At 41.0% G+C, this 13,217-nt stretch overlaps 1 protein-coding gene across 8 annotated transcripts in view; it reads left to right on the top strand.

Annotated features, from left to right (window-relative positions):
• PNPLA7 (patatin like phospholipase domain containing 7) overlaps window positions 1-13,217 on the top strand; it is a 668,718-nt gene that overhangs the window by 624,439 nt on the left and 31,062 nt on the right. For all 8 annotated transcript variants that reach the window (XR_003858427.1, XM_029614471.1, XM_029614468.1 and 5 more), the window contains one exon: window positions 6,665-6,749. Coding sequence is in view for 7 of the 8 variants with exons in the window: in XM_029614471.1 (XP_029470331.1) it covers window positions 6,665-6,749 (85 nt within the window). In the remaining variant the exon portion in view is untranslated. The remainder of the gene's footprint in view (window positions 1-6,664; window positions 6,750-13,217) is intronic.

Raw genomic sequence — 13,217 nt, 5'->3', positions numbered from 1 at the left:
TGACGGGAACAAACAGGGCACTCTGGCTTCGCGGGCTACCATAGCTCATTGGATTAAGGAGTTGGTCCCAACCACATATGTGGATGCTGGAAAGACATTCCCTACTCAGGTTATGGCTCATTCCACTAGGGCTCAGACAGTAACCTGGGAGGAGGTTAGTCTGTTGTCTCCCCTCAATATCTGCCAAGCTGCAATGTGGTCCTCCTTATACACTTTTTCTAGGTTTTATTGTCTGGATGTGTAGGCCCAGGAGGATGCAGCCTTTGCACATGTAGTGTTGACTGGACCACAGGCAGCCTTCCATCCTGTTGATACATCCCACTGGTCCTAAGTCTATCTGGCTACATGCTAGGAAATGGAAAAATTACTTACCTGATAATTTTGTTTTCCTTAGTGTAGACAGATGGACTCAGCTTCCCACCTTGGCTGCCACTTGAGTGTGTCAATAGTCCTCCTGTGGGGCTCTAGGTCCCAAGGGAATACTTGTAAGTATTCATCCAGTTCCTACCTTGGGATACCTAGAATATTAAGTGAGTTCAGTGTTTATGGTTGGTTGAGTACAGTTCTGGTTATCTATTTTTAATTATGATTTTAACCGAGTTTTTTGCTAGACTGTCCACAGTTGCTTTTGAAGAGAATACTGGCAAGCTGGAGTCACTGCAGGGTTATATATACTGTGACATCAGCTTGCTCCATCTCCATCTGCTGGCAGGGGAGCAAAAACCCACTAGTCCTGAGTCCATCTGTCTACACTAAGGAAAACAAAATTATCAGGTAAATAATTTCTCCGTTCCTATCGCGGTCTCTCTCTCTGAATCACCTGTTTCAAATATTGTGTATCCAAAATTCAACCACCTGACTTACATTCCTCCAGTGCCATCATGACCATGTAACCCCCTTTTTAAAGTCACTATATTAGTTCCCCACCTGTTTCCACATAAGGTTCAAGCTTTTCCTCACCTAGAAGTGTCTTTACTCTATAGTGTCTCATTATCTCTCTGCTCTTATCTCCCCTAACACCTGGTCTCTTGACCTCCATACATCAGGCAAGCTACTCTTATCTATGCCCTTCTCCATCAACAACTCCTTTGTGTTCCACCTTGCTGCACAGTATGCCTAGAACAGTTTTCCTGAATTGATATATCATGCTTCCTCTCATACTCAAGTCCCACCTTAACAAAAAAATTACCTTTTGAGGCTGCTTTTAAACCTTAAATCCTGTTGTTCCCGATTATAATTTTGTTGATTTTAACCATGTTTACTGTAAAAAAAAAAAAAAAAAAAGTATATATATTTCCTGAAGCTACCTGTGTCTCCTGACTAGATTGTAAAATCCACAAAACTTGGATTGTCTTGTATGTGTATCTGTAGTGCACTGAATATATATCTAGTAGCCCTATAGAAATAAGTAGTAGTAATTACAGCTCTTCTAGTACCATATTCTCTCTCTTTAAGCCTGGTATTGGCATTATACATATTCACCAAAGTATATTGCAGTGATTCTGGTGTGTGTGTCTACAAGCTGGTGTAACCGAGACCCATTCTTCTGTTATCAGTATGCTTTGGGAAGTACTAGCTAGAGTAGGTTATTGGATGGGGTAGGACCCATTCAAATTCCAGTTCCTCCCTTTGAGGAGCCTGGGAATGGCTGTCCCCTCCTAGGAGTCTTTATAACTGCTCTCACCTGAGAGTCTGGAGGCAGTCATGTATGATTTTTGGAGAGTTAGGCGGTAGTAGGCGCTTACCTTTTTGTACTTTTCAGACCCAGTCAGAAGGAACAGGTTAACCCAGCCTGGGATTCCTGACCAGGCTCGGGAGGGTGTTCTTGGCAGTCTACTCCCTAGCTGGTTTGGATACTCCTCTGGGTTGTTTTCAGGATTTTGAGATTTCGTGATATCAGCCTTGCTGGACACTTGGGTCTTTTCTGGATTCAGGGAATATGGAACCTTATGTTTGGGATACCCAAGAAGACCTGCCCATCTGAGGTGGTGACCCGCTGCAAGGGATAACTCCGGTGTTACCTTCAGTTAAGGGAAGAGACTATTGAGTTAGACATCCAGGAGAAAGATTGTTTGGCTGCCCTTTACTACCTTTCATTGGAGCAGGGTAAAAAACCTGCATCCAGGGATCCCTCCCATAAGGGATTCAAAGGAGAGTTAGAGAATGAGGTAAATCTAAAGAGTGGAAGAAACTGCTAGCCATGAGTAACAGAACTGTAAAGATTCAAGAGAAGCCCCATCAGGAGTCTTCAGCCCCGGGGAGAGAGAAAAGTTTACTCTCTGAGCAAGGACAGTATTTTTGGCCATCCGTGGAAGGGATCTCCTGCTCAGCTTTAAAAGTTGCCTTGCCCATTGAGACCACCATCTCACCTAACCCAGGAGGGTGGTAGTATCCCTTACCTATTCAAAGATTCCTGCACAGTTAGAGAGAGAACCTGTAACTAAGAGATGAGAGATTGTGGTGCTGGAAACACATTTATTGTGCCATCTGCAACTATTTTATTCAGTAAACTTAAGTTTGGGCACTGATCCAGTGCATCCAGTGTATTTCTTTGAGCACCTAGCACACAGGAAAAGAAATGACCCCTCTCCTAGGGATAACCAAGAGAAAATTAGCCACCCCTGCACTGGGACCTGAAAGGAATCCTTTCCCCCCAAGCCAAAGGATCCACACCCTGGGGAAAGGGGCACAGAAGAGAGCTGGTCAGGGTTCCTGCCCCCCCCTCCCCCCCGAATTTAAAATCCTTTTATGCAGGATACACACACCAGGGTGGGATTCCACTGGGAATAGATGTGTGTCTCTGGATGACTGGCTGTGCTGAACATCTAATCCCTTCATATCATCTATCAGTGGAACCCCTGACAATGAAAAATGTGATATTCAAGATAAGTACCACATTTTTAAAGAAATATTCAAGTAAATAACCTCAATGAGAGAGCACACTCATAAGCCTAAGGACCATGCTTGAGATTTTAATTGCAATATAGAAAAAGACTAAAAAATAAAGACTAAAAAAAAAAAAGAGGGGGGGGGGTGGAGAGAGTATGAGAATACATTATCACTGTTTACAACCATTGGAGCACTTAACAGGTGCTGTTTACAACCATTGGAGCACTTAATAGAGTGAATCCATGCAGTCCCAGTGCCATATATGATGGTCATATTTTCAGAATTGTAATTTAACTGTTGCCTAAAAGAATGAGATCTTATTTTGGAAAATTTAATATCTTCACTCGTAAGGTTCGTATTTCAGTTTTCCCTATATGACATTTCATGTCTCTGCAAGCCCAGTGGACATGAAAGTATCAGTCGTCTCAAGCCTTTAGGACTACATCTAGATCATAAAAAAACACCTTCCCTGATTCCACAGAACTTCTGTGCCCAAACCCTACCAGTCCTATTGGACAGCAGACTTAAGCCTGACTCTCTTGACTGTGGGGTGCTCAAATCAGGTTTGAGAAGCCCTGCCAAAAAGCCTCCCATAGTATCATAGAATATCAATTTTCGTTTTAATCCATCAACTCTTTTGAGCGTAAATACCTGACTTAGAAGGTCCCATTTTTGGTGGTGTTCACGTCACACCTCAGAGTCAGTGAGCGCCAGACCTTAATGACTCATCTATTTTACAATTATTTCATCACAGTGGGTAACTCCATGCCCATACCAAGTTCATTTCTGAGGTGGTATCAGATTTTCACCTTAATCAGTTAATCATCTTTCTAATATTCTTTCCTCACTTACATGCATAAAGAGAAAAGCTATATTCCAGGCATCAAACTGCATAAGAGTTTTAGCCTTCTCATAGAAAGTCCACTCAGCTTACTGGTTCTTTGGATCTGAACAGTATGGGACACTTCTTGAAAAAGAATACCATTTCTAATTGAATAACAGATTGTACCTTTCATTGTTATGCCATAGCATGTTTAACCTTAAAAAAAAGGCATGACAAAGCCTATGCTGTCAGTGATGGCAATAGTTTCTGCGTCATTAGACCTGCAAGGCTGCAGTATGGAATGCTGTCCATACATTCATCAGTCATTATTATCTTGATACAGGTACCTCTCTGGATTCTAGTTTTGGATTGATTGTTGTATAAGAACCGTTTGTGGCGAAGAGTTCAACTCCCAGAGCCCAGTTCTATTCATTTCCAGATCCTGCTTAGATCCTTGTCTTCTGTATTCTGTGGTTGCAAAAAGAAAAAAAGGCATAAAAGGCAAAAAGTAACAAAACATGTTTTCTGTTTGGCCCAATGGCATTGTTCATGTCATGTCTTTTCTGACTTTTATTTTAGGTGAACCATTTGCTGGGTATTTCCCATCTGCTCACACCAGTTAGCCGAGCGCACTATTAGCCCCTGGTTGGACGCGCGTTTTTGACGCGATATTTTTACCCCAAAATAAAAAAAGTTAAATTAAAAAAAAAAAAGTTAAATCTGCCCGTGGGTTGGAAGATGGACGCTCAATTTTGCAGGCGTCCGTTTTCTGAACCCGTGGCTGTCAGCGGGTTAAGAACATAAGAACATGCCATACTGGGTCAGACCAAGGGTCCATCAAGCCCAGCATCCTGTTTCCAACAGTGGCCAATCCAGGCCATAAGAACCTGGCAAGTGCCCAAAAACTGTCTATTCCATGTTATGCCCAAAAACTAAGTCTATTCCATGATAAAAAGCTTGACTAGTACCCGCTTTCAGTCTCCTTCCCAATTTCTCCAAAGCAGGAATAGAACCTGCGGCAGCTACAGGTCCTGGAGGACAGTGCTTTTAGTGCAGAGCCACTGGGAACTGCTTTAGTGCAGAGCCACTGGGAACCGACGCCGGTAAAATTGAGCATCGGCTGTCAAACCCACTGACAGCCACCGCTTCTGTCAAAAAGGAGGTGCTAGGGACGCGCTAGTGTCCTTAGCATCTCCTTTTACTGCAGGTCCTCATTTGCATATTTTTTGCTTCTGAATCACGCGCCCAGGAGGGTGGCCTGGGCGCGCACCGGGAGAGTGGGCGCTCGCTGGCTCTCCCGTGGGTTTTTCTGTATGGGCCCATGTGTAATTGCTTATCTATAATTATTAGTCTCTGATGATAGCAGTACAGTGAGCTCTACTACCTACCCACCTCCCCTTTCAGGGAAGATTTCTTATTCAGGTTGAACCAGTTTGTTGTTGGGCTAAGTTTAGTTATAGTTTATTAATTTATTCCTTGCTGTCTCCAAATACTGACCAAAGTGAGTTACAATAAAAACTTACATAAAATAAAATCACAAAAGGACATTTAAATAATTACATGAAGGGTAACATGACTGGGGGCACCTAGGATCATCTAACCCTTCGTGCTCCCCCACTCCATCTATACTTAGAGTGTGCTGGCTCAATAGAAAACATCAGAGTTTCCCTCATCCAGACAGCTAACCTTCCTTCCCAATCAGTCTTCGGACAAAGATCTTTTAAGTTTGAAATTCTTTATTGTACAGATACTTTTCCATTACTTACAATTGTTGCTTCCAAACGTATAGCCCCAGGCAAAGACCTTTGTAGCTGAAGATAGACAGGAGGAGGGAGAATGGAGTTTCTTGGGATGCAGGGTAAGAAGACAAAGGGGTTCTGAAGCTGATTTAATCTTTAGAATTAAAGCAATAGGAAGAAACGTAAAAAAGCTGATTGTATCACAGAGGTTGCAGGCACTTCTAGCTTTGAGGCAGCATGGCTGAGACTGGCTAACAGTCTTGGAGAGTGATTACAGGAAACATCCCTACAAGCTGGGGCTACAGGGCGAGATCCAATGGTAGCGAGCCTAGGATCCATGTGACACGGGGGGAACATGAGGGGCAGTCCCTTGAGCCAATAAGGCTCTTAAGAAGACTCAAGTTAGATTGAGCTGGCATACAGACCCTACCCAAGTGAGAGAAAGCAAAGGATGAAGGGAACTTCTCTTAAGGGCAAGCTCCCTTTAAGGCAAGGCTCACAGGTTTTTATCATGGGTCACAAAAAGTGTTTCAGTACTAAGCACAGTATATACAGACATAAACATGTGCCCACTGCTGGACAGCCATAGAATTGTATTCCTGACTCCATATGTGATGCAAGCTATGCTTCATCAGTGGGTCTCATTGAATTACTGTCATCTAAAAATAGTTGCAAGTAAGCAAACTCTTAGCTTGATTACACAAGCACTTTTATAGGGAGGATTGTTTATTGGTCCTGGATAAAACATATTAAACCGATCTGATATGGTCACCACCATGAAGGTCGGTATAGAAAAGTGTTAAATAAATAAATAAATATTGGTATCAATATTCTGATAGTTTGGCTAAGTTTGGCACTTAATTGGACAAGCCTCAGGTTTTAAATTTCCTACCACTCTGAATGCCTCCGATTTATCTGATTTAGTTGGATAAAAGTTAGCGGGATACGTTGGAGGCATTCCAGAGCTGAGTTAAGTTAGCACTCTTGCCACTGAATATTTGGTACAAGTTAGCAGAGAAGTTTATCTGGCTAACTTAGTCAGACTTCCTGTGATTGAATATTGATGCCAGGAAGTCTTGGAAGACTTAAACAGATGCCAAAGGGTAATCTAATGACTGTGGGTGCCTTTTGAGTTTTTTTCCTGCTTTTTCTGATTGTAATCCTTGAACTGTACCATTGAAATAATCTGTTTTTTCTTTCTGTTCTTTTCCAGTTGAATTCCTGCCCCAATGCCTCCTTTACTGATCTTGCTGAAATTGTTTCTAGAATTGAGCCAAGAAAAGCCTCTTTGGTAGACGGTAAGTTAAGCTGTTCCAGATGTAGCTGTGGGATATCTACTAGAGATTTTGTCATCCAATGAAATGCATTATAGTGCAATACAAAATTAGCACATCAGGCAAATTTTAAAAAGCCAAGTTGGAACTAGTTAGGGGGAAATATGATCCTGCACATCAGAAAGTTGTGCCTCTGAAATATTTTCATTAGCTATTGTTATGGAAACTCAAAAGCAACACAGTTAACTTTCTAGTCTCCCTCCTTTTCCCCCTTATTTGTAAATATTGTCTCTGCCTACATCTTCCTCCCTCCCCCCTGCCCAATGTCAGACAGTGTGTCCAGGGCTCAAGTGCAGTGCTTCACCTGCATGCCCAAACCTTGCCAGCCACATTGACCATGAAAAGTGAACAGGGAACCTAATGCACTGCACAATGCTGTAGTCTGAGTCTTGGGGCTCAGTACAATTTCCTCCTTTTGCTCACTTTTTAGTTACATAAGAACATAAGAAATTGCCATGCTGGGTCAGACCAAGGGTCCATCAAGCCCAGCATCCTGTTTCCAACAGAGAGCAAACCAGGCCACAAGAACCTGGCAATTATCCAAACACTAAGAAGATCCCAGGCTACTGATGCAATTAATAGCAGTGGCTATTCCCTAAGTAAACTTGATTAATAGCAGTTAATGGATTTCTCCTCCAAGAACTTATCCAAACCTTTTTTGAACCCAGCTACACTAACTGCACTAATTCCAGAGCTTTATTGTGCGTTGAGTGAAAAAGAATTTTCTCCATTTAGTCTTAAATGTGCTAATTGCTAACTTCATGGAATGCCCCGTAGTCCTTCTATTATTCGAAAGTGTAAATAACTGAGTCACATCTACTCTTTCAAGACCTCTCATGATCTTAAAGATCTCTATCATATCCCCCCCTCAGCCGTCTCTTCTCCAAGCTGAACAGCCCTAGCCTCTTCAGCCTTTCCTCATAGGGGAGCTGTTCCATCCCCTTTATCGTTTTGGTTGCCCTTCTCTGTACCTTCTCCATCGCAACTATATCTTTTTTGAGATGCAGCGACCAGAATTGTACACAGTATTCAAGGTGCGGTCTCACCATAGAGCGATATAGAGGCATTATGACATTTTCTGTTGTATTAACCATTCCCTTCCTAATAATTCCTAACATTCTGTTTGTTTTTTTGACTGCTGCAGCACACTGAGCCGACGTTTTTAAAGTATTATCCACTATGATGCCTAGATCTTTTTCCTGGGTGGTAGCTCCTAATATGGAACCTAACATTGTGTAACTACAGCAAGGGTAATTTTTCCCTATATGCAACACCTTGCACTTGTCCACATTAAATTTCATCTGCCATTTGGATGCCCAATCTTCCAGTCTTGCAAGGTCCTCCTGTAATGTATCACAGTCTGCTTGTGATTTAACTACTCTGAATAATTTTGTACCATCCGCAAATTTGATAACCTCACGTGTCGTATTCCTTTCCAGATCATTTATATATATATATTGAAAAGCACCAGTCCAAGTACAGATCCCTGAGGTACTCCACTGTTTCCCCTTTTCCACTGAGAAAATTGACCATTTAATCCTACTCTCTGTTTCCTGTCTTTTAACCAGTTTGTAATCCCCGAAAGGACATCGCCTCCTATCCCATGACTTTTTAGTTTTCGTAGAAGCCTCTCATGAGGGACTTTGTCAAACGCCTTCTAAAAATCCAAATACACTACGTCTACCAGTTCACCTTTATCCACATGTTTATTAACCCCTTCAAAAAAATGAAGCAGATTTGTTAGGCAAGACTTCCATTGGGTAAATCCGTGTTGACTGTGTTCCATTAAATCATGTCTTTCTATATGCTCTACGAGTTTAATCTTCAGAATAGTTTCCACTATTTTTCCCGCACTGAAGTTAGGCTCACTGGTCTATAGTTACCCAGATCGCCCCTGGAGCCTTTTTCAAATATTGGGGTTACGTTGGCCACCCTCCAGTCTTCAGGTACAATGGATGATTTTAATGATAAGTTACAAATTTTAACTAATAGATGAGAAATTTCATTTTTTAATTCCTTCAGTACCCTAGGATGCATACCATCCGGTCCAGGTGATTTGCTACTCTTTAGTTTGTCAATCTGGCCTACTACATCTTCCAGGTTCACAGTGATTTCGTTCAGTTCATCTGACTCATCACCCCTGAAAACCATCTCTGGAACTGGTATCTCCCCAACATCCTCATTAGTAAACACGGAAGCAAAGAATTCATTTAGTCTTTCTGCAATGGCCTTATCTTCCCTAAGAGCCCCTTTAACCCCTCAGTCATCTAATGGTCCAACTTACTCCCTCACAGGTTTCTTGCTTTGGATATATTTTAAAAAGTTTTTATTATGAGTTTTTGCCTCTGTGGCCAAATTCATTTCAAATTCTCTCTTCGCCTGTCTTATCAATGTTTTACACTTAACTTGACAATGCTTATGTTTTATCCTATTTTCTTCAGATGGATCCTTCTTCCAATTTTTGAAGGATGTTTTTTTGGCTAAAATAGCCTCTTTCACCTCACCTTTTAACCATGACAGTAATCGTTTTGCCTTCCTTCCACCTTTCTTAATGTGTGGAATACATATAGACTGCGCTTCTAGGATTGTATTTTTAAACAATGTCCAAGCCTGTTGAACACTTTTAACCTTTGCTGCTGCACCTTTCAGTTTTTTTCTAACTATTTTCCTCATTTTATCAAAGTTTCCCTTTTGAAAGTTTTGTGTTAGAGCTGCAGATTTACTTATTGTCTTCCTTCAGTTATTAGTTTAAATTTGATCGTTATGATCACTGTTGCCAAGTGGCACCACCACCGTTACCACTCTCACCAAATCCTGTGTTCCACTAAGAAATAAATCGAAAATAGCTCCCTCTCTTGTTGGTTCCTGAACCAATTCCTCCATGAAGCAATCATTTATTATATCTAGGAAGTTGATGTTTCTAGCAAGTCCTGATGTTACATTTACCCAGTCAATATTGGGGTAATTGAAATCTCCCATTATTATTGCACTGCCAAATTGGTTTGCTTCCCTGATTTCTCCAAGCAGTTCTCCAAGCAATTATTTTCTCAAAAATCGATTACTGCAACTCCCTCCTACTTGGCCTCCCAATCAACACAATAAAACCATTACAAATGCTCCAAAACGCTTCAGCCAGGATTCTAACGAAATCCAACAAAAGAAATCATATTACCCCCATCTTGAAAAACCTACACTGGCTCCCAATCAAGTTCAGAATCTCCTACAAAGTACTAACAATCATACATAAATCCATACATAAGCTCATTCCTCTGGAACTCAATACCCCTCTGCAGCCTCATATACCCTCCAGACCGGTGAGAACAGCCTATAAAGATACTCTCCTCGCACCAACCATCAAATCCTCATTAAATAAACGCACTCTATCCACAGCAGGACCCGCGCAATGGAACTCTCTTCCTCCAGACCTCCGGAAAGAACCTTGCCCTATCGTCTTTAAGAAGAGACTCAAAACTTGGCTATTCGAACAAGCCTTCTACCCACACCAATAATCGTACTCTAAATCTTTTCAAATTTATGCACCTTGGAACGTATCTACTGTATAGTCAGCCAGATCCTATCGGAATACTACATTATTTATTGTAATTTCTTGTTCTTTTAACCCCCAGTTACTTAATCCAAGTTTATCCTCCTGTTCGATGTAATTGCACTCTGTCGTGCTTGTTTAATGTTACAATGTAAACCGAATTGATATGTAGCATTTGCTACATGAATTTCGGTATATAAAAATGTTAAATAAATAAATAAATAAATAAATTTCTCTTAGCATTTCATCATCTGTCTGACCATTTTGTCCAGGTGAACGATAGTATACTCTTATCACTATACTCTTATCCAACACACATGTGATTTCTACCCATATAGATTCTACTGAGCATTTAGTCTCTTGTATGATCTTTATCCTGTTGGACTCTATACCCTCCCGGACATAAAGTGCCACACCCCCGCCAAGTTGATCCTCCCTATCATTGTGATATAATTTGTCACCTGATATAGCACTGTCCCATTGGTTATCCTCCTTCCGCCAAGTCTCTGTGATGCCAATTATGTCTATCTCATCATTTGCTGCTATACACTCTAACTCTCCCATCTTACTTCTTAGACTTCTAGCATTGGCATACAGACATTTCAAAAATGTGTGTTTTGTTTGTTTTAACAACCTGCTTTTCAGTTGTTTGGGATAATTTGGAAATCATTAGCTTTGGTGATTTTTTACATATAGGCATATGATTATGTTTGCTTTTAATGGAACATGCAGTTCCTTTCTGTATTTGTTTTTTTTTCTCCCATTTTCTTCCTGTTCTAGATCCCTTGACCTCATGTGATCTGTTTAAGGGTTGGGGGAAGTCCCCTTTAAGTCTGACCCCTTCAACACTGATATTCTGCTAGTAGGGGTTATAACTATACTGGGAGTCACAAAACTAGCCCTTTTTATTTTTTTGTAACATGAGTTTCCTTTATATGTGAAACAGCACAGTATAGTTAATCATTTCACATGAACTTTCACAGTAGTCGTTTCATTTATATAACTTTTTTCATCCAGATAGATTTCTAATCTTCTATTTGCATTGTAATGCTTTAGAAAGTATTAAAAAAAAAACAATGGCTTGGCTACTAATTTGGTACCCGGTTTGTATGTTTCCATTGGGAATGGAGAAGCAGGAGCCATGTTAGCTGCTCAGGTGACCAATTAGTGTGAATCCATCAAAATATTTAATTCTTTACTGGCTGAGTGGCCCAGAAGCAGTGTTATACACTGGTGCGCGGAAGACCCAGGTTCAGTTTCCCAGACAGGCTTCAGGTCCTGGGCTGGCTGGAACTGGCAATTCTGTGGAAAGATTCTCAGTGGTAATACTTAGTAGCCAAAATTACAGTGCACGCATACTGGGTTCTTTAGGGAGCTAATTTCTCTTGCCCCTGGCCAAGGGCCATCACTGCAATGGCTGGGTTAAGTCAGTTGGATTGGGATATAAAACTGTTGTGAATAAAAGTGATTGGGTCTGTAGCCCATAAAAGGTCCAATTCAATTGAACTGGGAGCCTAAAGAGAAAGGAGGAGAATACTAAGCCAAAAATACCCTGTAGTTTTGAAGAAACAACATTCTATTCCTTTTTGCCTTACTGAGACAATTTTTTAAATTCTATTTAGGGAAACAAAACCAAAACCACATTTTGCTCTTAAGGAAGAAAACAGTAGGAGACCTGACTTGTAAAAGCAACAGAGCTACAAGCCCAGGAGCGCCCTGATTTACCTTGATTCTTGGTGGTAGGAGTACAGGCAGGGGAAACTGTCAAAAATTTTAAATACTAGTATTCCCACTAGAAATGAAATAAGTCAGAAGAGAAAAGAGCATGTCTACGATGCCATTTGGTGCGCCTGGTATCTTCCATATCCTTTAATCCTTGGAGAGTGCTTCAGTGCCTCAGAAGTACTTCAGTACAACAGGATACCCTTGATGAGCAACTATCTGATGGTCCTTCATTGCTGAAAGGCTGCTTGTTTCCTTGAGTTTCTCTGTGCATTATTGCTTTAAATGTGCTTTGGCATTTAGTTATGTGTTTCTATGCCTTAAGATGACCTTGGCATAGAAGCATTTATGACCCCGATATTGAAAAAACGCTGAATGCTACTTAGCCAGATAAGTAGTGAAATATCCAGCTAATTGGCAGCTGCTGAATATCCAGCTATGTTCAGCAATTACCACTTAGCTGGATAAGTCATTTATCCGGCTAAGTATTTATCCAGATTATCAGTGGGTGGGCAGTGGGCATAACTGGACAGTGCTACTCATTTATGTATTTATTTATTAAAGGCTTTTATATACCGACTTTCTTGATACAAATCAAATCAACTCAGTTTACATCGAACTAGGCAGAAACTATAACCAACCAAACAACAAGAGACAATTTGAAGGAGGATAAAGTTACATTATAACAAGGATGCCTTAACTGGGAGTAGGAAACAAGAAAGGGGGAATGAAGATAAAGTACAATATACAGAGAGTATGTGAGAGGGGCAAGGAGCCGTCCTCATGAACTTGTAACATGATTTAGCGTTTATTTATTTACATAGTTGCTGGAACGTTATTAATTTAAATAATTACTGGCACAATTCTAAGTCAAGCTGTTGGGCAAGTGGTGGGGAAGGCTCGGCAGAACAGCCATGTCTTTAGTTTCTTTTTAAAAGTTAGAAGACAAGTTTCTTGCCTGAGGTCCGGAGGGATGGTGTTCCAGATAGAGGGACCTGTGATAGAGAATGTCCGGTCTCTGATATTTGAGTGGTGCACAACTTTGATAGAAGGAACATGTAAGGATCCCTTGTAGGCATCCCTTAGAGGTCTGGCCGTCGAATGCAGTTTGAGGGGGTGTAGCAGATCAAGAGGGGTCTGATGGTGAATGTATTTGTGGATAATTG

This window comes from Rhinatrema bivittatum, chromosome 8 (assembly GCF_901001135.1).
Source record: "Rhinatrema bivittatum chromosome 8, aRhiBiv1.1, whole genome shotgun sequence".
In the NCBI taxonomy this organism is placed as follows: domain Eukaryota; kingdom Metazoa; phylum Chordata; class Amphibia; order Gymnophiona; family Rhinatrematidae; genus Rhinatrema; species Rhinatrema bivittatum.
This window is presented reverse-complemented; position numbering and strand designations above follow the sequence as displayed.